Source organism: Paroedura picta, chromosome 16, assembly GCF_049243985.1.
Source record: "Paroedura picta isolate Pp20150507F chromosome 16, Ppicta_v3.0, whole genome shotgun sequence".
Classification (NCBI taxonomy): Eukaryota; Metazoa; Chordata; class Lepidosauria; order Squamata; family Gekkonidae; genus Paroedura; species Paroedura picta.
The window spans coordinates 12670953-12695194 of NC_135384.1; the positions used below are offsets into that span (position 1 = coordinate 12670953).

Below are 24242 nucleotides of genomic sequence, written 5' to 3' on the forward strand. Positions count from 1 at the left end.
GGTTTAAAAAAAAAAAAAAACACACACACCCATTGCAACGAATATGTGTTGATTCGTTGCAATGGAGAGACCCATCCAGCTGGCAGGTGTGTTTGAGCTGTCGTTTCATCGTTGCCATGCTCCTCCCAAGTGAAAAAAAAAAATCCCCCCCCTCACGGGCCCGATTTTCGGCCGAAAACAGTGTAAAAAATAAAGGGAAAATACATCAGCAAACGGGCTTCTCTGTGCTTAGTGACTAAACAGCTCTGGGGAGGGACTGAAGCCGGGGAAGCCTCTAAACAGAGGCTCGTTTGGAAAAAAAAATGGCGATCGCTTCGCCGGAAGATCAGAGGAGAGAGCCAGGGAGAGGGACTTTGTAGAAACCACAACAATGGTAACGCACAGAACTTTCCCGCTAGTGTTGCAGATTGGTTGCAGGAGTGTAGCGCTTTCCGGAGGGTCAATCCACTTTTGGGGATTTCCCTGAAAGCGCTACAAGGAAGCGCTTTTTGCGGATCGGTTTCAGGTGTGTGGCAGATTGTCAACGACGTTGTGCATAATGGCAAAACTGTAGCGTTTTCAATTGGCAACCATTGTGCGATTTTGAAGGAGTGCGGAAAGCCCCTCATTCACTCTTCCTCAGAGTGCATTTAGTCTCAGGAAGAGAGCATGCACTCAAAAGCTCACACCTTGAATAAATCTTTGTTTGTAAATCTTTGAATAAATATTTGTTGGCCTTAAAATTGCTATTGGACTCTATTTTGTGTTGTGCTACTTCAGACAAACACGGCTATCCACATGAATCAGAGGATATTCAAAACAGAGTGTTCTTGGTTCCCAAGAATCTGAATTGCTGGGTGGAACAGTCTCTTTAACTTCAGTGGACATAAGGATCACAGGAGTGGGAATCTGGAGATGTAGGAAAAATCTATTCTGGGTTAGATCTACCAGTGAGGAGGTACCCGAGAGGCTTATTGGGTGTGGGAAACCAGACTGAGTTAAAATTACGAATACAAAGTCCTGCTTCCCTGGCTGTCCTATGAAAACTGCTTCCATTTGGGAATGAAATTGTCCATTTGAAAGATCTAAGATGGGAATGCAGCATTTATACATGGAGTTAAAGTAATTCTCCTGCATCATAGACCCTTAACAATGGGGCCCCAAGGCTTTCTAGTACTGTGTTGGCATATATATTCCAAGTAAGAGGACTTCCAACAGGTTCATCAACTTTTGTGTGTGTGGTATTGTGGTATCACTCTCCCAGGTTTTGTATAGTTCTACGTCAAATTTCCAGAATGTGTCGACATGGATGTACTGGAAACTTAGGTTCGGGCTAACTAACACATGGTTGGTGGGGTTGGTGAAAGTCAGTGAGATATTGATCTCCCATGTAGTTTGGCTATATACAAATTATGTCATTCTCTGCTTGTACAAGGATGACTTAGCTACCAGGCTATGGTAACTATGATTATGGTTTAAAAAAGGAATCATAAATAACCATTCACTTATCTTAGTTTATTTACAATTGCCTTCAGAGAAAGCGCCATTGAATAGACCAGCGAAGAATTCTGAAGAGACCAGCTGAGGATAGTTCTCTAGAACATTTCCTCCAGGTAACCTGCACCTGGATATTGAGAACAAAATGCCCAATCTTACATCCATATCTGAATTTCTGCTCCTGGAATTTGCAGACACCCGAGAACTGCAGATCTTACATTTCCTTATATTCTTAGTAATATATGTGATTGCATTGACTGGCAATCTTCTCATCATCGTGGTTATAGTGCTCAATCATCATCTACACACCCCCATGTACTTCTTCTTAATGAACTTGGCTGTTCAGGACCTTGGCACAGTTTCTGTCACGGTACCTAAAGCTATGGCCAGTTCCCTCCAAAACACCCAGTCAATTTCTTATTCAGGTTGTGTGGCTCAAGTGTTTTTCTTCTTACTATTTGAAGTGTCAGATTTTGCCATCCTCACAATAATGGCGCATGATCGATATGTGGCTATCTGCAACCCATTGCAATATGAGAGCATCATGCACAGAGGAGCCTGCTTTCAGATGGCAGCAGGTGCATGGATTGTATGTAACCTTTATGCCACTTTACACACCACTTGCACTTTTGCCATCACCTTCTGCTCCAATAAGATCAGTCAGTTCTTTTGTGAAATTCCACAGATGCTTACACTCTCATGTTCAGATTTATATCTAATTGAAGTTGGACTTCTTTTATTGGGCTGCACCATAGCTGCAGGATGTTTTATCTTCATCATCATAACCTACGTTCAGATTTTTGCTACACTACTTCGAATGCCTTCTGTGCAGGGTCAGAAGAAAGCCCTCTCCACTTGCATCCCCCACCTCACTGTGGTGTCTCTGAATGTTTTCACTGGGATGTTTGCTTACTTAAAGCCTCCCGCTAACTCTTCATCTCATATCAATATACTTTTTGCTGTCATGTATGCTGTATTACCTCCAATGCTGAATCCCTTCATCTATAGCATGAGAAACAAAGACCTGAAGACTGCATTGTTGAAGCTCACTGATTTTAGACACTTCCCCAAAACCTATTCTGCCAAATTCTAGGAAGATTGTCTTGAATGACTTGATCTGAGTTATTTTCTTGATTGTTTTTGTAATTCAGGGAATCCAAATATAATAAGAATGAAAAATGTTTTGCTTATTATTTTGATATGCTTTCCCCCTCTTCATGTTCTCAATCTATTACACTAGACTTTTGACAGGCAGGTGGGCATTATCGGCCCCAGGAAAGATGCTTTACGTGTTTTTTGGTGTTGGCATAACCAGCCACAGCTTTAAATAAAACCTGAAGTGTTAGTTAGATAAAGGGGAGATCCTGCCCTGTTTTCAGCCAACTACACCCGAACCTGAATTTAACCTTAGTTGTCTCACCATAAATCCCTCCTCTTCTCTCAGCCGTTAGGGTCTCTAACTGGTAAGTGTCCCACCTGAGGTACTGCAGGGGGTGCACACCTCCATCGGTCCATACTCAAGCCACCCGGTTGCGTGAAACACCAGCCTTTCCCCAACGATCAGTTCGTTCACGCCAAGCCACCTCTCAGGAGGTCCAAACCTGGAACACAACCATACTCCCCCCATAAGGCTCCCTCTATGCCGTCTCATCACAAGAGCAAGGTCTTTCAAGACTTCCTTGATTCCAGCCATTCACAGATGGCATCATGAATTATGTGGAGCCACAAATCTGTTCCCCAGTCTGAAAGGTGTACAATGCTGGGGTGATATAGAGCTTCCAGGTTGTGGTCCACCTCCAGATGCTTGACCACTGTCCCTCCCCATCCTTCAGTTTGGTGTAGTGGTTAGGAGTGTGGTTTTCTAATCTGGTGTGCCAGGTTCTATTCTGCAATCCTGCATATGCTGCTAGCTGGGTGACCTTGGCTTCGCCATGGTACTGATAACACTGTTCTGACTCATCAGTGATATCAGAACTCTGTCAGCCTCACCCACTTCACATGGTATCTGTTGTGGGGAGAGGAAAGGGAAGGTGACTGTAAAGCGCTATGAACCACCTTCGGGTAGAGAAAAGGAGCATATAAGAACCAACTCTTCTTCTCAACAAACCTAGTAAGCATTTTATTAACTTTCCTAACCAATAGGCTCATCCCCTTGCGTGCCAAGTCATACCCATGGCTTTCAACTATTGCTGACATAATATTTTGGTTCTGGCAAACGTTGTCTCAGGACCATTAAATTTCCAGTAATAACATTAATTAGCTGTAACTCTTCAAACTTGGGGATGCCCCCCCCCCCAAGTTGTATACCTACAGCCACTGGCACGGCTGCCCTATGAACCTCTGACACAACCAGCTCCAGGAGGGTTTTCCACTTCATCTCCCTGCAGCCAGACCAAAGAAGGTGGTCATCAAGTCCTAGGTGAGGTCCCCAACTGGAGCATGCTGCATCTGGACTGGAACAGTTCACATAACTATTTCCCATGAAGAGAACATCTGAGGTCAACGATAGGTGCCCTAGAACAATGAATGTGTTACCTGCGAGTTGGAAGATGCACATACAGTTTATAAGCCTCCAGTGCTACAAGCCCATTATCTCCTTTGGAGATGCTCCATCTTGAAATGTCTGTGTAGCAGCACCGATACGAAAAGAATGCATCCCATAGGATCCCATCCTCAAGCCCAAATGCAAATTGCAGGTTCTAAGTTTGTCCGCAAATAGGTACTTGGAGAGGCATGTGCCATTTTGATGCATTTACAGTGTCCCTCCCAGCCTAGGCTGGATGGCCAGCACAGCATGCAATTGTCCCCAAAGGATCTTTAGTTGGCAAGTTGGCCTTTGCAACCGGTCTTCAAGCTCAGATGCATACAACTGGTAGGGGTTGACTCCCACTGGAGATCCAAGTGCCTTTTGACAGGGCTATGCCCAAGCTATGGCTCAACAGTTCTGTGGTAAGAGTAGCAGGGATTCACAGCAGGACATTATCTCCACTGACAATCACGTTGATGAGGCCAATGGTGTCTCACAACCTCTGGGTATGTTGGGACATAAAACACCAGGATACCTGGCTTGTCAGGGTGGGTCCCAACATATGCTCACAGCATGAAAAGGAGAAGAAAGGGGCATTGTCCAGGGAAGACACAGGGCTTGTGTGCTGGGACTACAATCACATGGTTTGTACCCAGAAGCCTTGCCGCAGCTCACATGTGTGTGAGAGGTGTGGTGGGGCACATACAGGTTTGGGTTGCATGCAGGGAGGGCAGCACCCAGCAGCCCTTTCATCAGGCAAAATCTTTCATGAGAAAGGAGGGTAGTTGAGAGCCCCTCGACCTTCAACTGCCACCACAGGCCTGGTGCTGGCAATTATGCACAGCGGTGGCCCGCCACAGCTCTGGATTACCCAGCAAGCTACGGAAGATCTCATGTTCGCGTAACGTGGGTCTTCCATAGTCCTGGGCCGGGCAGCACCTGCCCTTGTGGCTACAGCGACTGTTATCGGGGATTTTCCCTGAAGCGCTGCTGCCACCAGTGCGGGAAATATGGCCCGTGCATAATGGGCCTTTGCTGCTCAATCTGGAATAGGCTGCTGTTGCATAGCAAGATTTTGCAAGATTAATGTTGCCATGTATATGGATTCTTAGATTTCATTGATGACACACATTTGATAATCTATTGCACTAGACATTCCTTGTGTAATTGTTTAAAATTTGATTTTGTCCATTTCTTGATACAATATCACAGCAATTAATTTTTGTTATTTAGATTTGTCCTGGAAGGGGTTCAGGCTGTCCTTGTCTGAGAGCTGTTCATCCCTCCAAATGCCTACATGGCACTTTGCCAGGACTCTCTGTCAATTGTTGCTTTCACCCCAATGGATCTCCCCACCTGCACAGGATCAGAAACAAAATCAGCGTCTCTGCACAGGCCTAACATGTCACTGAAAAAGGGAAGCTGTGTTGAGAATACCAAAATAGACTTAGGAAAAATACATCTGTCAAGTCACTGGAAAAAATCTTGGGGGACTGAAAGATCCATCAAATATTTTTCAATAAGCTTTTAAGGCACTTCAGGTTAAAATTGTAACAAACCAAAGCCCAACTCTTAAATTGTTGAGGGATCTTTCTTTTGAGTGCACAGTGGCACACTCAAAGAACTCTAATACTAAGACAAGGATATTGCTTAGATATCTTGGGTCTTACATCATGCATAGGCATGTTGTACTAATTATCTGTTTAGGATAGTTTAAAAAATGGTGTGTGTATGGGGGAGGGGAAGAGAGAATACAGCAACAGTAAAAGGCTTCAGAACCACTTGGCAATTCAGTGAGGTGAACTCCTGGGAGCCAGTTGCCAAGGACAGAACATAAATTAAGCTCTGTCTTACTTACACAGACTTTTGGTCTATGATTTGACAGAAATTAGCAGCACACATTCTCTCAAGCCATCTATGGAATAACCTGGACAGGTGGATAGAGGAACTTAAACTGATAAATTGAGCCATTAGTGCTATTTAGGCATCAAACCACATCCACATGAAGAATGAAGACATTCTACTTGACAATGGAAACTGAGCAGAAATGGAGATAGGGAACCAAAGCTGAAAAGGTCTGGAGAAGAAACAGGACTCTAAGGTATTTGATAATCTTTGGTACTAGAACATCCATATCTGAGTGGAGCATCATTGCAGCAGTTTCAAAGGTATTCCTTCCTAACTTTTACAATGTTTTAGGATAGATTCACATAGGTAGCCGTGTAGGTCTGAAACAACAGGAGTTGTACATTTTGAATTTAGGACTGGAGGTTTCAACCACTGATGAAGCCAATGAAAACGGATTGTATCTAAAAGCCGTTATGGTTGTTCCTTCTAGTATATAAAAGCTTTTGTGGATATGCACAATTTGTCTTCCAGAAATAAGCAATGAGCATTTAAAATATTTAGAATATAATGGGCAGCCAAAAGAAAAGTAGAGAGACAAAATATTTTCAACAAAAATAGAGTCCAATAGCACCATTAAGGCCAACAAAGATTTATTCAAGACAGAGCAAGCACCATTGAATAGACCAGCAAAGAATTCTGAAGAGATCTGCTGAGGATTGATCTCTAGAACATTTCCTCCAGTAACCTGGGTTGGACCAGAACCAATGGGATGAACCAATGGGAAGAAGTTCCTGACACTTAGAGCGGTTTCTCAGTGGAACAGGCTTCCTCGGGAGGTGGTGGGTTCTCCATCTTTGGAATTTTTTAAACAGAGGCTGGATAGCTATCTGATGGAAAGGAATATTCTGTGAAGGCTTAAGGGGGTGGCAGGTTACAGTGGATAAATGATCTGACGGAGAGGCTGATTCTGTGAAGGGTTAAGGGGGTGGCAGGTTACAGTGGATGAGCGATAGGGTTGTGAGTGTCTTGCATAGTCCAGGGGGTTGGAGTAGATAGTGGCCTCCTTAAGAGAGATAAAATTTAATTCTGGCTAAAGCTTTCATGCACTTGTACAATTTGTCTTCCAGAAAGAGGCAATGGGCATTTAAAATATACATGTTTGTTTAGAATATAATGGGCAGCCTAAAGAAAAGTGGAGAGACAAACAACATTCAAGACAGAATGTTCTTGTTTCTCAAGGATGCTTGAATCTGAATTGCTGGGTGAAACAATCTCTTTATCTTCAGTAGACTTAAGGATCATAGGAGTGGGAGTCTGGGGCTGAAGGAAAAGTCTAGTTTGGGTTAGAAATACCAGTGAGGTACCTGAGAGGTTACCTGAGTGTGGGGAACCAAAGTTAAAATTAAGTAGACAACATCCTATTTCTCTGGCTGCCCTACAAAAACTGCTTCCATTTGGAAATCAGAGGCCAGTAGCACCTTTAATACCAACAAAGATTTATATACGGCATGAGCTTTCGAGTGCAAACACTCTGGCTCACGCCCTGTATAAATCTTTGTTGGTCTTAAAGGTGCTACTGGACTCTGATTCTATTGTGCTGCTTCAGCCCAACACGGCTACACATTTGAATCCATTAGGGAATGAAATTGTCCATTTGAAAGGTCTAAGATAGGAATGCAGCATTCATAGGTGGAGTCATGCATAATAGACAGGCCCTTAACAATGGCCCCCAAGGTGCTTTAGTACTGTGTTGGCATACACTTTCCAAGTAAGATGACCTCCAACAGACTCATTACCATTTTTGTGTGTGGTATTGTCTATGTAACAGCAGCCCTTACATGTGGAATTCAATATGGATTCAGGAAAATTTCAATTGTCCCTTCTTATGCATGCAAAGGTTGGATTGAAGTCGCTCTCCATGATTTGGTGTAGTTCTAGGTCAGATTTCCAGAGCGTGTGGACATGGAAGTTGTAGAAGCTTAGGTCAGGACAAAATAACACATGGTTGCTGGGGTATGGGAAAGTCAGTGAGATATTGATCAGTGAGTTTGGCCATCTACAAACAATTCCATTCATTGCTTGTTCAAGAACAACTTAGCTACCAGGCTGAGATGGTTAAAAAAGAAGCCTAAATAACAGTTCCCTTCTCTTAGTTTAATTACAGTGCAATCAGAAGAAAATTGCCTTCAGAGAAAGCACCATTGAATAGACCAGTGAAGAATTCTGAAGAGACCAGCTGAGGATAGTTCTCTAGAACATTTGCTCCAGGTAACCTGCACCTGGATATTGAGAACAAAATGCCCAATCTTACATCCATATCTGAATTTGTGCTCCTGAAATTTTCAGACACCCGAGAACTGCAGATCTTACACTTCCTTATATTTTTAGTACTATATGTGATTGCACTGACTGGCAATCTTCTCATCATCATTGCTGTCATGCTTGATCATCATCTACACACCCCCATGTACTTCTTCCTAATGAACTTGGCTATTCAGGACCTTGGCTCAGTTTCTGTCACGGTACCTAAAGCTATGGCCAATTCCCTCCAAAACACCCAGTCAATTTCTTATTCTGGTTGTGTGGCTCAAGTATTTTCCTTAATATTATTTGAAGGGTCGGATTTTACCATCCTTACAATAATGGCGCATGATCGGTATGTGGCTATCTGCAACCCACTGCAATATGAGACCATCATGCACAGAGGAGCCTGCATCCAGATGGCAGCAGTTGCATGGATTGTATGTAACCTTTATGCCACTTTACACACCACAAGCACTTTTGCCATCACCTTCTGCTCCAATAAGGTCAATCAGTTCTTTTGTGAAATTCCACAGGTGCTTTCACTCGCATGTTCAGATTTATATCTAATTGAAGTTGGACTTCTTTTATTCAGCTGCACCATAGCTGCAGGATGTTTTATCTTCATTGTCATAACCTATGTGCAGATTTTTGCTACACTACTTCGAATGCCTTCTGTGCAGGGTCAGAAGAAAGCCCTCTCCACTTGCATCCCCCATCTCACGGTGGTGTCTCTGAATATTTTCACTGGAATGTTTGCTTACTTAAGGCCTCCTGCTAACTCTTCATCTGATATCAATATGATTTTTGCCGTCATGTATGCTATATTACCTCCACTGCTGAATCCCTTCATCTATAGCATGAGAAACGAAGACCTGAAGACGGCATTGTTGAAGCTCACTGATTTCGGACATTTCCCCAAAACCTGTTCTGACAAATTCTAGGAAAATTGTCTTGAATAACTTTATCTGAGTCAATCAATCAATCAATATTTATTTACGATCATTCAGACCAAAATTAAGATACAAGCAATTAAAAATAAGACAATTTAAAAAGAGAATAAACAGTAATAGTACTTTAAAATTTTTAAAAGATCTGACAACATAAAAACTTTAAGATGGTACATTCAATATTTAAAACACAGTTTAAGTTGCCAGGGACCAATGGCTCTTTGTACTTTTGAAATCAGATCAGAGAGAAATTTTCTGATCCATATACATAGTACTCAATTTCATAACAGCAGTACAATCAGTCAGTAACCTTTTATTGGCATAAAATGTATAATACATATAAAAATAGGGTTTAAAATTTCAACAAAATAATAAAATGGGGTTACATGACCAAACAGATCTTAAAATGATTAAATAAACTATAAGAGATAAAATACAAGGTAGGCAGCATATTATAAAAGCATCTTAGTTAAAACTCTGGCAACTAAAATGGTTATCTCTGGGTCTTTGTCAGAGAGCAGAAATTGCAAGGTCATAGATTTACTTACAGAAGGCTTGTTTCCCAGCAAAGCAACAAAGCTGTCATCCCGACACTGCTCATATAAGGGGCAATCTAACAAAATGTGTGAGACAGAGTCAGGGCAACCAGAACCACACGGACAGAGTCTCACATGGTATGGGATATGGTGGAATCTTCCCTCTAAGACCTTTGAGGGGAAAGCATTCATTCGTGCCAGGAGAAAAGCTCTTCTCAGGGGTGGGACATCAAGGAGATGAAAATACAAAATTTAGCTGTGCAGAGAATTATTTGCCTGTCTTCGTCTTGACCGTTTATGCACTGGAGGTTTCGTGCCAGGCTGCAGACTGGAGTTTTAGTCGTGGCAGGTTGCCCCACCTCTTCCTGCACCCACATGGGGAGCATTTGGCCTGGTGCACCTCATCCGCCCCCGATTTGTGCTCCTGCATGGGAGCTGGGGCAGTGAAGCTCTCAGTGCATAAACGGTCCTTGAAGCAGCACCTTGACTTTCTCCTTTGGGGAAGATCTTGGGTAGGTGTTCAAAATGGGCTGAATAAAGTTAAAATAACACATGGTTGGTGGGGTTTGGGAAAGTCAGTAATAAAGTTACATCTGATGGTATCAAATGGGGCAGAACAGAAGCACATGTTCGTCTGACTCTATCCATCCGCTGGCACAAGGACAGAGTCGCTGAGCAAGGTTTTTTTTTTTTTTTGTAACGCCCCTCCAACACAGCTGTAGTTAGAGCTGAGCATCTCGCTTGGGCAAAGGACCTTCGATGGGTGTTAAGTTCTAGGTCTGACAGATATGGGGCTGGCCTTTATCTGAGTGATTTTCTTTATTGTTTTTGTAATTTTGGGAATCCAAATATAATAAAAATGAAAAATGTTTTGTTATTGTTTTGCTTTGCTTTTCCCCACTTCTAGTTCTCAGAATAAAAATCAAATAATTCATAACTTGTCACAGAACTTCCTTCAATAAAATATTTAATTGATAGCAAAATGTACTGGATGTACTGAAAACCTTTCAATCTGTACATTCTTCAGTTCAGTTCAATATCAAAGTAAATACAAATACAGTTATATGTTACTACCAGTCCACACACCTGTTGAGCCATTCTCAGTATCCAGCATCATTCCTTGAACCCATATGCTGAAGAAGAAGAAGAAGAAGAAGAGTTGGTTCTTATATGCCACTTTTCTCTACCAAAAGGAGGCTCAAAGCAGCTTACAGTCACCTTCCCTTTCCTCTCCCCACAACAGACACCCTGTGAGGAAGGTGAGGCTGAGAGAGCCCTGATATCACTGCTCGGTCAGAACAGCTTTATCAGTGCTGTGACTGGCCCAAGGTCACCCAGCTGGCTGCATGTGGGGGAGCACAGAATCAAACCTGGCATGCCAGATTAGAAGTCCACACTCCTAAGCACTACACCAAACTGAATACATTGGTTAGCAGGGTGGCAGTTTTGCCAGTAAATACTCGACTCCTTCTTTGGTGTAAATATGGCTGCAGCCATTTATTGTTATGCCACCCTCCAGCAAAGTGTTGGCCATGCATGGTAGGTAGCTTGACCCCTCAGCCATCTGGCTGTTTAACCTGAGGGTCCTTGGATGCCTTGAGGCCCACTGTATCCCAGCCAGGAGAGCGGGTCCTCTGCAACTGGAATCTCTCACTGGGAAGTGAACACATTGGGGCCCACCAGGTGTCCATCTCACTTTTATTGAACTTTGGAATCCTTTATTGTTATACAGTTATGTTTGTCAGGTATGCCACAGTATATGTTTCTTATATGGTTGCAGAAATGAATTCCTGTGGCTGCCTATATTTGCTTGCTCCTTTCAACGTAATCCCATCTGCCCATATACCCTTTGCCTCTCATTTCTCCCAGCCTCCCCCCTGCCACCTGCATGCTTTTTTTCTGAATGACACCATAATGTATGTGTGGCTGGGAGCATCTCTACCTGCAAACATTAACCTTGGGAAGAAAGAGCAGCCCAAGTAGCTGAGAACACAGGAGAAGAAGCACTTGCAAAGAAACAGGCAATGGAAGGGCTCCCAGGAAGGTGGCAGAGGCTTACAATCCCTTTCCCTTTCCTCTCCCCACAACAGACACCCTGTGAGGGAGCTGAGGCTGATAGAACCCTGATATTACTGCTCAGAACAGCTCTATCAGTGCTGTGGCAAGGCCAAGGTCACCCAGATGGTTGCATGTGGGGGAGTGCAAAATTGAACCTGGCTCACCAGATTAGATGTCCACACTCCTAAGCACTACACCAAGCTGGCTCTCGTAAAACACTGCACCTGCCTATTATGCCACTAGGGCTTCTGCTTCTCTTAGAAGACTTCTGGTCATACGTCTAACCTAATAATTCTATATAAAATAGAGATACTTATCTCATCCTTCTGGCACATTCAAAACAGTCCATCCAGTTGTTCTGAGGTTTTCTGTTTTGCAGTCTCCCAAGACAGCACAAAACTGGACACAGACGATATACTGGGAAAGATCAACTATCAATTTTAGGGGGGAGGGGGGAATTAAAATAGGAAATGAATGTGTGTTCATCTGAACCTATTGCATTTCATGGGCCCATTATGCACAGAGTGGAAGGTCCGCATTCGGGGTGGAATGGCAGTGGCTAAAATCACCAATTATGCACGCTGCAGTCGGCTACCAGGCACAGAGTCAATTTATGCTGCCGAAAAAGCCGCGTTAGCGAGATGCGGAAGAAAGTGGAGCTTCCTGGGACCAGGGCGCAACCAGAAGCGGCTCTGGAGTAGCCGCGTGCATAATTGGATACTCTAGGTTTTGCCGCCATTGCATTCCATCCTGTGCATAAACGGTTTGCTCCGGTTCTTCCTCCTCCACGTTCTCCATGCCGCTGTTTCAGTGGCCGTGCATAATAGGCCATGCTGATCAAATCCTAACTTGTATTTGTGGACATATTTCAATCAGATATGAACCTATAATCTATGATCCATTACTCCTGATGCCTAGGCACTGGGAGGCTCAGGTTCAAATCCCTCCCCTTCCAGAAAGCACAATGAATGTCTTCAAGTCTTCAAGCAAAGGTTGGATACACACTTTTCTTGGATGCTTTAGGATGCTTAGGGCTGATCCTGCGTTGAGCAGGGGGTTGGACTAGATGGCCTGCATGGACCCTTCCAACTCTATGATTCTATGATTCTATGATTCTATGAATGAATGACCTTGGGCTATCCATCTCTCTCTGCTCATCCTACCTCAAAGGGCTGTTGAGAGAATAAAGTGAAAAGGGGGGAAACAATTTAAGCAACATGAGCTTTCTGGAGCAAGGGCGGGATAGAAAGGTATTAAACACAACTTAACGCTGATTTATTATTACTGGTAAAATAAAGATTTTCTCAATAAATGTCCTCAAGATTTTAAAATTCTATATGCACAGTGCTCTGTCAAATATCAGCTACAGAAATCAAATAAATGTACAAGAGAAGGATAAGGGGGCATATCACCACTTGGACTGTTAACTCCATGTTTTCTCTCACACCAATTCCTGAACTTCACAGTCAGTTAGTTTATTTTAACAGTCTTAGAGACCAGAGCAGTAATAAAACCCCAAAGAGAAACAGAATAAAACAGGAAGGGCGTGGAAATCCCTCATCCATAAAACTAGAATCAAATAGGACAATCCCAGTATACAAAATAGAAGGACTCTAATGCTGTGTATTTGGTCTTACTCCATGCACCGGCTAATTATCTATTTAGGTTAGTTAGAAAACAATAGAAAGAAATAATACAGCAGCGGGAAAAGACTTTGGCATCCCTTGACAGTTAAGTGAGATGAACTCTTGGGAACAAATTGACATGAAAAGAACATAAATTAAGCTCTGTTTTATTCACACAGCCATTTGGATTATGAACTGACAGAAATTAGTACAATATATTTTCTAAAGTCATCTCTGGAATTGCCTGTATTTAAAGAGGTGACTTTAATGAGGCAAAGAAGAAATTGAACCAGACCTTCTCTCTTTGGCCATACATCTTTGTTATTTGTCCATTGGTCCACATCAACAAGAATGAAGAAAAAATACTTGATGACAGAACTTCAGCAGAAATGGCGACAGGGGACATAAACTCAAAATAACTGGAGAAGAAATAGAACTCCGAGGTATTCAAGAATGGTAGGAATTGGAGAAATCAATGTGTGAGTATAGAAGGATTTTAGAACAGCTTCAAAGGCATTCTTTCCAATCTTCTACGATGTTTTAAGAGCCTCTTGTGGCGCAGAGTGCTAAGCGGCCAAAAGGCAGTCTGAAAGCTCTGCCCATGAGGTTGGGAGTTCGAGCCCAGCAGCCGGCTCAAGGTTGACTCAGCCTTCCATCCTTCCGAGGTCGGTAAAATGAGTACCCAGCTTGCTGGGGGGTAAACGGTAATGACTGGGGAAGGCACTGGCCAACCACCCCGTATTGAGTCTGCCAAGAAAACGCTAGAGGGCGTCACCCCAAGGGTCAGACATGACTCGGTGCTTGCACAGGGGATACCTTTACCTTTTTATGATGTTTTAATACATTATAAGGAACTGTTTTCTTGATCACAAATCCTTTTTATAAGACAAAAAAAATATTAAAATCACATCAAAGGGTTAAAAGAATTGCTCTTGGAGCCATGGTGACAGTTTTCCTATTTACACTTATAAACTCATGTCTGTTTGGGACTGTAAAGCTATGAATACATTGTTTCAGGTGGGTAGCTGTATTGGTTTGAGTTCAGTGGCATCTTTAAGACCAACAAAGTTGAATTTCATGTGCACATGCACCTTCTCTACTAAGGGGCAAAGGTAATTCAAAATGTAAACATTTTTATTTAGAATAAAATGGGCAGCCTAAAAAGAAGTAGAGGGTATTTATTTAACCACAACTCAGTATGACCAACAACCAGCATCAACACAGTATCTCTATATATATCCTGATTTACTTCCCAAACTTCCTGCACATGGGAATACCATTCTTAACTGTTAACCCTTAACTCATCATGAGAGTATGTCAATATATAACACAAACTATCCTATTTTTTTCTGTACAGAGTTAGCTACCAGGCTGAGATGGTCAGAGAAGACATCCTAAATAACCATTGACTTATATTAATTGTGCAATCAAAAGAATAATTCACTGAGAGAAAACGCATTGAGTAGACCAGAGTAGGATTCTGTAAACATGCTGAGGATTGTTCTCTAAAACATTTCCTCTACTCAGCCCTACAGGTAACCTGCAATTGGATATTGAGAACAAAATGCCCAGTCTTAACACCACATCTGAATTTCTGCTCCTGGAATTTTCAGACACCCGAGAACTACAGATCTTACATTTCTTTGTCTTCTTAGTCATATACTTGACTGCAGTAACTGGCAATCTTCTCATCGTTGTTGCTGTAGCTTTTGATCATCACCTGCACACCCCCATGTATTTCTTCCTAATTAATTTGGCTGTTCTGGACCTCGGTATAGTTTCTGTCATGGTTCCTAAAGCTATGGCCAATTCCCTCCTGAACATCTGGTCCATTTCTTACTCTGGGTGTGTGGCTCAAGTATTTTTCTACTTTTTCCTTGGAGGGTCAGATTTTGCCATTCTTACATTAATGGCCCATGATCGGTATGTTGCTATCTGTAGTCCATTGCAATATGAGACCATCATGCATAAAGGCGCCTGCATCCAGATGGCAGCCAGCGCATGGATTACTGGTATCCTTTATGCCACTTTACACACCAGTTGCACTTTTGCCATCACCTTTTGCTCTAATAGGATCGATCAGTTCTTTTGTGAAATTCCACAGATACTAAAACTCTCCTGTTCAGACTTATATCTAATTGAAGTTGGCCTTCTTGTATTGAGTTTTACCATAGGTGGAGGATGCTTTATTTTCATCATCATAAGCTATGTGCAGATTTTTTCAACACTACTCCGAATGCCTTCTGTGCAGGGTCAGAAGAAAGCCCTCTCCACTTGCATTCCACATCTTATTGTGGTGTGTTTGCTTGTTTTCACTGGAGTGTTTGCTAATTTGAGGCCTCCTGCTAACACTTCATCCGATCTTGATATACTTTTTGCAGTAATCTATGCTATATTACCCCCATTGCTGAATCCCTTCATCTATAGTATGAGAAACAAAGAAATTAAGACTGCATTGTTAAAGCTCACTGATTTTGGATATTTCCCCCAAACTACCTCCTGCCAAGTTCTTCAAAGAAAACTGGGTTGAATGATCTTTTCTGGGTGATTTTCTTTATTTGTTTTGTAATTTGGGATGTACATAATATAATAAATGTAAAACATTTTTTTAATTCTGTGAAAAAGAACTTTTTTATTTACCACTTTTTCTAGTATTCAACGGCTAGGACTGAAATTGTGATGCTTGGAGTTAGTGTCCCACTTGGAAGAAGAATAAGTTGAAACAGATAACTAAAATTAGGAGGTGGAAGACATTGAGATTACCCTCCAGTTATGATCCCATAAGGCCCTCTAGCTCCAATGGAAGGCATCTCGCATCTCTGGTCCAAGCCAGTCATTCTGTCTGTGTCAGAGTTCAACATTCCACCATTCAGAATTGTTAGTTCCTATTTCTTGGTGTTTTGCTCATTTTTGCTTTCTTCTAGACTAGCACAAAATAGGGTGGGTGACAGATATTGTAAACATCTCTGATTCTTGTGCTTTTTCATTGTAAACAAACATTGGGAGTCAAGATGCAGATTTCTGATACATGAACATCTGAATTTGTTTGAATGTAGGTAACCAATATGCATTGTCTTGAGGGGGTTATTGTCTTTATTCTGTTTACTTATGGTTTTAATATCTGTAAATTTAAAAAATAAAATAAAAACACAAATAATAAATATCTAGTTTATTTCAGTTGGGAGGATGTCATGTCCAATGCTTTGATCCACCAGGATGAAACTACATTAAGCATACCCACTAGCCATTTTGAATGTCCAAGTTTGATTTCTGTCGTAATCGATGGCCAACTCTCAAACAGCAGGTTGATTTCTTATATTGGACCCTTTGCTCAGGTTTTCCTTTACCTGTTTGGGGGACAGTGACATTTAATGCCACCCCAACAGTGTTGTCACATGATTCTTATTTTGCTATCGACAGTCCTTTGTAATATATGACAATTATTCACATAACAGCACATATTCAGTGGGTAGTATAAGTGCATGGAATAGTGATCTACTTTATGGAACATTACAGTTTGTCAGTCACCTTGTTCTTCAATAAGGTCAATCTATTCTTGGATAAAATCCCACTGACAGTAAAGCTCTCTTGCTCTGAAATATATCTAGTTACAGACATGTGTAACTAATACATTTCAGAGTAGGAGACATTTAATTAATTAACATGAAATTTCAGAGAAGAAAGGATTTGACTACTTTGAGCAGAAAGTCATGAGAGCAGTGACAAAAGTATTTATTTATTTATTTATTTAATGGATGTCTCTGATTGCTAAGGTCAAAGAGAAGAGGAATGGCAATTACTAAAGTGTTTGATGCAAGATTGTCATTATTTTGGTCAATGGAATTGTTTTCAGAAGTAGGGTTTACAGATATACTTTGCTGGGTTACTGCCTGGACATACCACTTCAGATTTTTTTTTACCAAGGAAAAGTAGGGAAAATAATAATACAGAAGGGAGAAAGATACACTTCACCTACATGTGCCCTCTGGCCCAGCTGGTTTGGAGTTTTGGACTGGGCTGTCACCAATATGTGGATGATCTCCTGATTGATGGCTGTTCAGAATCCCCCCTGGAAACATTCAACAAATATTTGGAAACTTTAGCTGTATGGATAGAGCTGTGTTGCTTGAAACGTAGCCCCTCTAAAGCAGAGGTCCTCTGGTTCAGGAGGAAGGGGCCAGATTAGGAAGTGTATCTTCCCAGCCTGGTCAGTGTGCAATTTAAAAGCATGCCTGAAGCCAGGAATTTGGGGGTGATTCTTGATGATTCGCTATTCTGTATTCTGGGGAGATGGTGATTTGAAATAAAGGCATCAAATTTGCAAGATAGCTGTGGGAGCCTCTTCTTCAAAGAATTCCCAATTTTTAAAAAGATTGTACCAGGGAGTCCAATTTTATGGGCACCCCATATAAACCAACATTGTTTCCAATGGTGAGAGGGAAAAAAGACAAAAAAAGAGAATCTTTTTTTTCTCCCATGATAGGAATCAATGGAGATCAGATAGACTTCATCCAAAAATTATCTTTGAACTATAGCACGAATTTGCAACTGGATTGCCTTCTCCACTTAGCAAAATCCAGTTGCAAATTATTGAAATGGAGCAATGATAGCAGGACAGAAATACTTTGCTTTTAAAAGTCTCATTTTTTAAAAATACATTCAAACACAGCCAGCATGCACTAATTGTCTCTTTAAATTTGTGACATAATAAAAATGCAGCGGAGGGAAAAGAATTTCCCCAGATTTTTCTGATTAGGGACACTGGACTCTTGGGAACATATTGTCAAGACCAAACCAATTTCAAATGAATCTTTTCTCCATACTCACTGAGTTTCTTATTATACTGATTACCCCACTACATATATAAGAAAGTTTTATCGGAAGATTCAGTGGCTTAGATGAATAAAGCTATGAACTAAAATATCTAGTGGAGAATTAAATTTGATAACCCGAAGCATCTGATCTGTCTCAGTAAGTAAGGATTTTTTTAAAAATATAATTGCAACACTCCAGGAGAAAAACATTGTTAACCTTTTCTTTTCTTTTCTTTTGATTTGATTTGTCTGTCCACTACTGGAGGTTTTAAAAAATCTATTGTCTCTTATTGTCAGTTGTGTACATAGAGACAATGGCTTGTATCTTTCCATTACCATCTGAGGGCTGGAGGAAGGCTTCATAATGGGCTGAGTGGTGGGGGTATCATACAAAATTATGGAGGAAACTTGATTCATGTACATTCCCAATTATCTTTTTTTGTGCAATCTCAACATTACATCATTCAGCACAGTTTATTTCCTTATGTATCAGTGTGTCTATTCCATGATGACAACCTTCGATAGCCCTCTCTGTAAACACAAGAGTAGCCTCTGTGTGTGTGTTTGTGTATGTGTACAGAAAATGTATTCGTTGAATTGATTTTAAGAATCTCAGACAATTGGTTAGATCCAGGTAGATCACCCAACCCCCCATTGTGTCCAGTTTCTCTTGTTATTATACAATAACAGGTGTGAATGCCCACCTATTCTTTATAAGCCTTCATAGAAGATATTCCAAATAGTCATCCAGCTCTCCATTTCCCCGCTTAGATAAAAAAATGAGCATTTTTATTTGCAGCATGATATGGATTTCGGATTTTACTCTTAAATTGGTAGTCCTGCCTTCTTCCCTCTTGATTAAAGTCTGGTCAAATCCTATCCCAATCCCTATCTTTGTCATGAACATTGTCAATGTACCTGTCTCTTTGCATCACCTTCCTAAGGCACAATGAATCATGGGGTTCCCCATTGACTCTCTGAAGTGAAACAAAGAGGCTTGCCATGTCAGGCACCCTTGTCTGGAGATTCACAAGCTACATCTCTCTGCCCCTAAGCAAACTGCTTGAACCTTCAAGATTGCAGAAGCACACCTATATCTGTAGGGACCTGTTCATGTTCTTAGAGCATAGGCCCTAAGGGGTATGCAGTTTATTCAGTTTTAATAGTTATCTACCCATATAATACTTCAATGTATATAAGATGGGGTCTGGGTAAACTAATATGACTCTTACTTCTGCCCACTTTGTCCTAATGTAGAATTTTTTCTCTCTCTATTGATCTGTCCAACTGTTCTTCTCTCCATTGGGGACCCAAAGATGCTAAGAAAAATACATACATATAATTGGAGAAACAAAGATCCAAGGTGGTTTGAGATCCAATTGAGTGGGCTCATTCAAGGCCACAGGACATCAGCCATGCAAAAATACAAGTGCCAAGAGCCCTGTGGCTTGCACCAAAAGGCTCATCTCTTCACCCCACACACACGCATATCTTTTACATATGAAAAAAGAAGAGAAACAGAAGATCAATGTTGAGTATTTATGAACAGAATATATATTCTGAATATATCCCCCTCTATGAAGGCTTTTGTCACCTTCAGCCTTTTGTACCTGAAACAAAAAGAACGGGGGGGGGGGGGTCAGGCTGTCAGACATATTCCCATGATTCCCTCTCCTCTCCTCTTTCAGTAAAGGATGGTTGACTATGATTCTGACCTAAGTGAGCAAAGTTTAAAATCTCCTGTACTTGTCCCACAGGTAACATGAAGATGGGCATAGAAGACACGAATTCCAGCTTTACTTCCCCAACTGAGTTTCTGCTCCTGGAATTCTCAAACATTCGAACAGTACAGATCTTACATTTCTTTGGGTTCCTAGCATTATACTTGATAGCAGTGATCGCCAATCTTCTCATCATCATGGCAGTATCATTCGATTATCACCTGCATACCCCCATGTACTTTTTCTTAATGAACTTGGCTGTCCTGGACATTGGCACAGTTTCAGTCTGGGTACCCAAAGCGATGGTCAATTCCCTCATGCAAAGCAGGACAATTTCTTATTCTGGGTGTGTAGCTCAGGTTTTCCTTCTGGTCGTCTTTATAGGGTCAGATTTTGCCCTTCTAACAGTGATGGCCCATGATCGGTATGTTGCTATCTGCAATCCATTACAATATGAAACAATTATGCACAAAGGAGCTTGCATCCAGATGTTAGCCAGTTCATGGCTCTCTGGTATCCTCAATTCATCTTTAAATACTGGAAGCACTTTTGCAATCACCTTCTGTTCCAATGTGGTCAATCAATTTTTCTGTGAAATCCCACAATTATTCAAACTTTCCTGTTCTGGCCCGTGTTTTGTCCAAATTGGGGCTATTGTGCTTACCTGTGGCATAGTGCTGGGGTGTTTTATCTTCATCATTCTAACTTACGTGAAGATTTTTGCAACAGTGCTCAAAATCCCATCAGTGCAAGGTCAGAAAAAAGCCCTCTCCACTTGTATTCCCCACCTCACTGTGGTTTTCCTGCTTGTATTCAGTGGAATATTTGCCTATGGAAGCTCTGCCACTGATACTTCATCTGATTTAGGTATAGTTTTTGCTTTTTTTTATGCTATCCTCCCTCCATTGCTCAATCCATTTATCTATACCATGAGAAACAAAGAGATCAAGACGGCCTTATTGAAGTTGTTCACTATGGTGCATTTTTCTAAAATCATCTCCTGCCAAGTTGTTTTGTGAAAATGGATTTGTGTGCGTTCCAACAAGTAAATGATTTATCATTGTAATTTTTTAAAATCCTTGTTTCAAGTAGGTAGCCATGCTGGTCTGAAGTAGTAAAACAAAATTTTAATCCAATGGCGTTTTTAAGATAAAGACTTATTCAAGGCATGAGCTTCCATGTGCATGCAGACTTCCTCAGACAATGGAACAGGGTACTCATAAGAGTACAGATATAAAGCAAAAGTAAATTAGTGGCAAATTAGTAAACAGCATCACAACATTTTAAATATGCAGTATGGTAAACTTTTTGCTAGAAGAGTCAGTCAGTCCTTTGGGTTCAATAGTCATTCAAAAAATATTGGGGGAATAAATCTGTTAAGGTCCATGATTAATGGTAGACACTTTCCCAGTTGTTTTTATGGAGGTTTTATTGTAAGCTACCATGAGTTGGCTTGGTTTGGGAGTAGCAGTCAATCAATGAGACTTGGGTCCATTTATTCTTTGGCAGAAGGTTTGACCTGTTTGTCCTATGTAGAGAACATGTTGGCATTTAATGGCATATACAATGGTAGAAGACTAATATGTGAATAAGCCATTGATGGTGTAGGTCAGTGGTCCCAAACTACCCAGGCCGTGGACCGGTACCGGTCCGTGGATCAGTCAGTACCAGGCTGCAGCTCCTTGTCCTCTTCCCCGGCTGCTGCCTCAGGGGCTGCCCTGCCACTCTGCTGCCGGCTCACCTTTGGTGCTTTCAGCCATGGCTGGAGCTCCCTCTCGGTATGGCACTGCGCAACTGCTGCTGGAAGCGCTCCCCAGCAGGCAGCAGGAAGTCAGGGGCATCGGCAGGAAAGCAAGTGGAGCAGGGGCTCAGGTGGAGACATCCCTCGGCAAAAGACTACCCCCCCCGGGCCTCAGTAATATTGTCAAATGTTGACCGGTCCCCGGTGATAAAATGGTTGGGGACCACTGGTGTAGGTGATGTTGTTAGGTCCAGTGATTGTGTTATTGGAGCATATTTGGCAGTAGAGTTGGCATCTGGTTTGTTGCAAGCTTTGTTATCAGTATCGATGTTCAAATTAGATATTGCATTGTTGTTGTGTGCAAGAAAAGGTTTGTCCTTCAGAATTTGGGAAAGAGGACTCATTTTCCAGTACAGGTTGTAAGATACCGCTGATGTGCTGAACAGTTTTGAGTTGAGACCTATATGTAACCACTACTGGTGTTCTGTTATCTTGTCTTTTGGAGTCTGTCTTCTAACAGCTTTTCTCTGTGTAACTTTCTGGAATTGTCAATCTGTTTCTTGAAGGTTTGTTATAGATCCTTCAGGTGAAAATCTCTGCCTGTGGGATTGGAGCAGATGCAGTTGTAATTTAGAGTCTGACAGTATACAGTGGATCATTGGTATATTTAGGATGATAGCTATAAGCATGCAGCTCCGTTTGTCAGCAGGCTTTCAGTATAAGGAGGTCTCTAAACGTCAAAAACACAGTTATTTTTATAGCTCACCATGTTGGCAAGTCTATTCATAAATAAATGTAAAAGTTACCTAAATATCTAAAAATTAGTCCATGTGCATTGTTCTTATATATGCCATACATTCAAATAATGAAAAATGCCTGTAAAATCTTCAATCTATTTTATTATTGCTGATGGGTATTTAACTCTTTGATGTTATAATATACCTAATTGCTTTCATGACAAATTTTGGACATTTTGTACTTTGTAATTGCTAACTTAATGTTGTTAAATGACAAATAAAATGCAATCTTATTGGTCAATATCTTATACAGTAAAACATAATGGGATTCTGAATGCTGTTGTTACTTTGATTTAGATTTAAACAACAAAGTATGATTCAGGCCATACAATGTAAAGGGAGGCAGCTGAATCCCAGTTCAAACCCACAATCTGCCACAATTCAGATTACAGGATTGCTCTGGAATTACCTCATTTTGCTTTCTCCTAGACTAGCACAACAGACGATGCAGTAAAAGTCAATATGCCAGCAAATTTGGAAAACTCAACAGTGGCCACAGGATTGGAAAATGTCAGTTTACATTCCAATCCCAGAAAAGGGCAATGCCAAAGAATGTTCAAACTACTGCACCATTGCGCTCATTTCTCATGCTAGCAAAGTTATGCTCAAAATCCTACAAGCTAGGCTCCAGCAATATGTGGACCGAGAACATCCAGAACTACAGGCAGGATTTCGAAGAGGCAGAGGAACTAGAGATCAAATTGCAAACATACACTGGATCATGGAGAAAGCTAGGGAGTTCCAGAAGAACATCTACTTCTGCTTCATTGACTATGCTAAAGCCTTTGATTGTGTGGAGCACAACAAATTGTGGCAAGTTCTTAAAGAGATGGGAATACCAGAGCATCTTATCTGTCTCTTGAGAATCATAGAATCATAGAATCATAGAGTTGGAAGGGGCCACACAGGGCATCGTCCAACCCACTGCTCAACCCAGGATCCGCCCAAAGCATCCTAAAACATCCCAGAGTAATCGATTATGCACACAGCGATCCCGGCGCCGCTTCTGGTTGCGCCCCAGTCACCTGGAAGCTGCACTTTCTTCTGTGTTTCGCTAACGTGGCTTTTTCGGCGGCATGCACCGAAGCTGCGGCCAGTTGCAGCCGGCACTGTGCATTATTGGTGATTTTACTTGCCGCCATTCCACCCCGAATGTGTGTTATTCCCCCTGTGCATAATGGGTCTAAGTAACAACCTTTCAAATACTTAAAGAGGGCTATCATGTCCCCTCTCAACCTCCTTTTCTCCAGGCTGAACATCTTCATAGGACTTGGTCACTTGGCCCCAGATCATCCTCGTCGCTCTCCTCTGTACCCTTTCAATTTTATCCACGTCCTTCTTGAAGTAAGGCCTCCAGAACTGCACACAGTACTCCAGATGTGGTCTGACCAGTGCTGTATATAATGGGACTATGACATCTTGTTATTTTGATGTGATGCTGCTGTTGATACAGTCCAAAATGGCATTTGCCTTTTTTACCGCTGCATCACACTGCCTGTTTAGCTCATGTTTAGCTTTAGAAACCTATATGCAGGTCAAGAAGCAACAGTGAGAACCGGACATAGAATCACTGATTGGTTCAAAATTGAGAAAGGAATTCAGCAAGGCTGTATACTGTCACCTTGCCTATTTAATTTGTATGCGGGCATATCATGAGAAAGGCAAGGTTAGATGAGTCACAAATTGGGATCAAGATTGCAGGGAGAAATATCAACAACCTCAGATATGCAGATGATACCACTCTAATGGCAGAAAGTGAAGAGGAACTAAAGAGCCTTTTGATGTGGGTGAAGGAGGAGAGTACAAAAGTTAGCTTCAACCTCAACATCAAGAAAACGAAGATTATGG

General features: G+C 41.6%; 4 protein-coding genes across 4 annotated transcripts; all 4 read left to right on the forward strand.

Moving 5' to 3' along the window:
* Positions 1-1610: 1610 nt before the first annotated feature.
* Positions 1611-2569, forward strand: LOC143825286 (olfactory receptor 14I1-like). Its single transcript, XM_077313310.1, has one exon. It carries the CDS (start codon positions 1622-1624, stop codon positions 2567-2569), a length of 948 nt encoding a protein of 315 aa, XP_077169425.1. The 5' UTR covers positions 1611-1621.
* Positions 2570-8136: 5567 nt separating this feature from the next.
* On the forward strand, positions 8137-9096 carry LOC143825287 (olfactory receptor 14A16-like). Its single transcript, XM_077313312.1, has one exon. The coding sequence runs from the start codon at positions 8149-8151 to the stop codon at positions 9094-9096; it is 948 nt and encodes a 315-aa protein (XP_077169427.1). The 5' UTR covers positions 8137-8148.
* A 5761-nt stretch (positions 9097-14857) lies between these two features.
* LOC143826337 (olfactory receptor 14I1-like) lies at positions 14858-15855 on the forward strand. The gene has a single exon (XM_077315087.1). The coding sequence runs from the start codon at positions 14886-14888 to the stop codon at positions 15849-15851; it is 966 nt and encodes a 321-aa protein (XP_077171202.1). The 5' UTR covers positions 14858-14885; the 3' UTR covers positions 15852-15855.
* A 4042-nt stretch (positions 15856-19897) lies between these two features.
* Positions 19898-20875, forward strand: LOC143825288 (olfactory receptor 14I1-like). Its single transcript, XM_077313313.1, has one exon. It carries the CDS (start codon positions 19898-19900, stop codon positions 20873-20875), a length of 978 nt encoding a protein of 325 aa, XP_077169428.1.
* The last annotated feature ends 3367 nt before the right edge of the window (positions 20876-24242 follow it).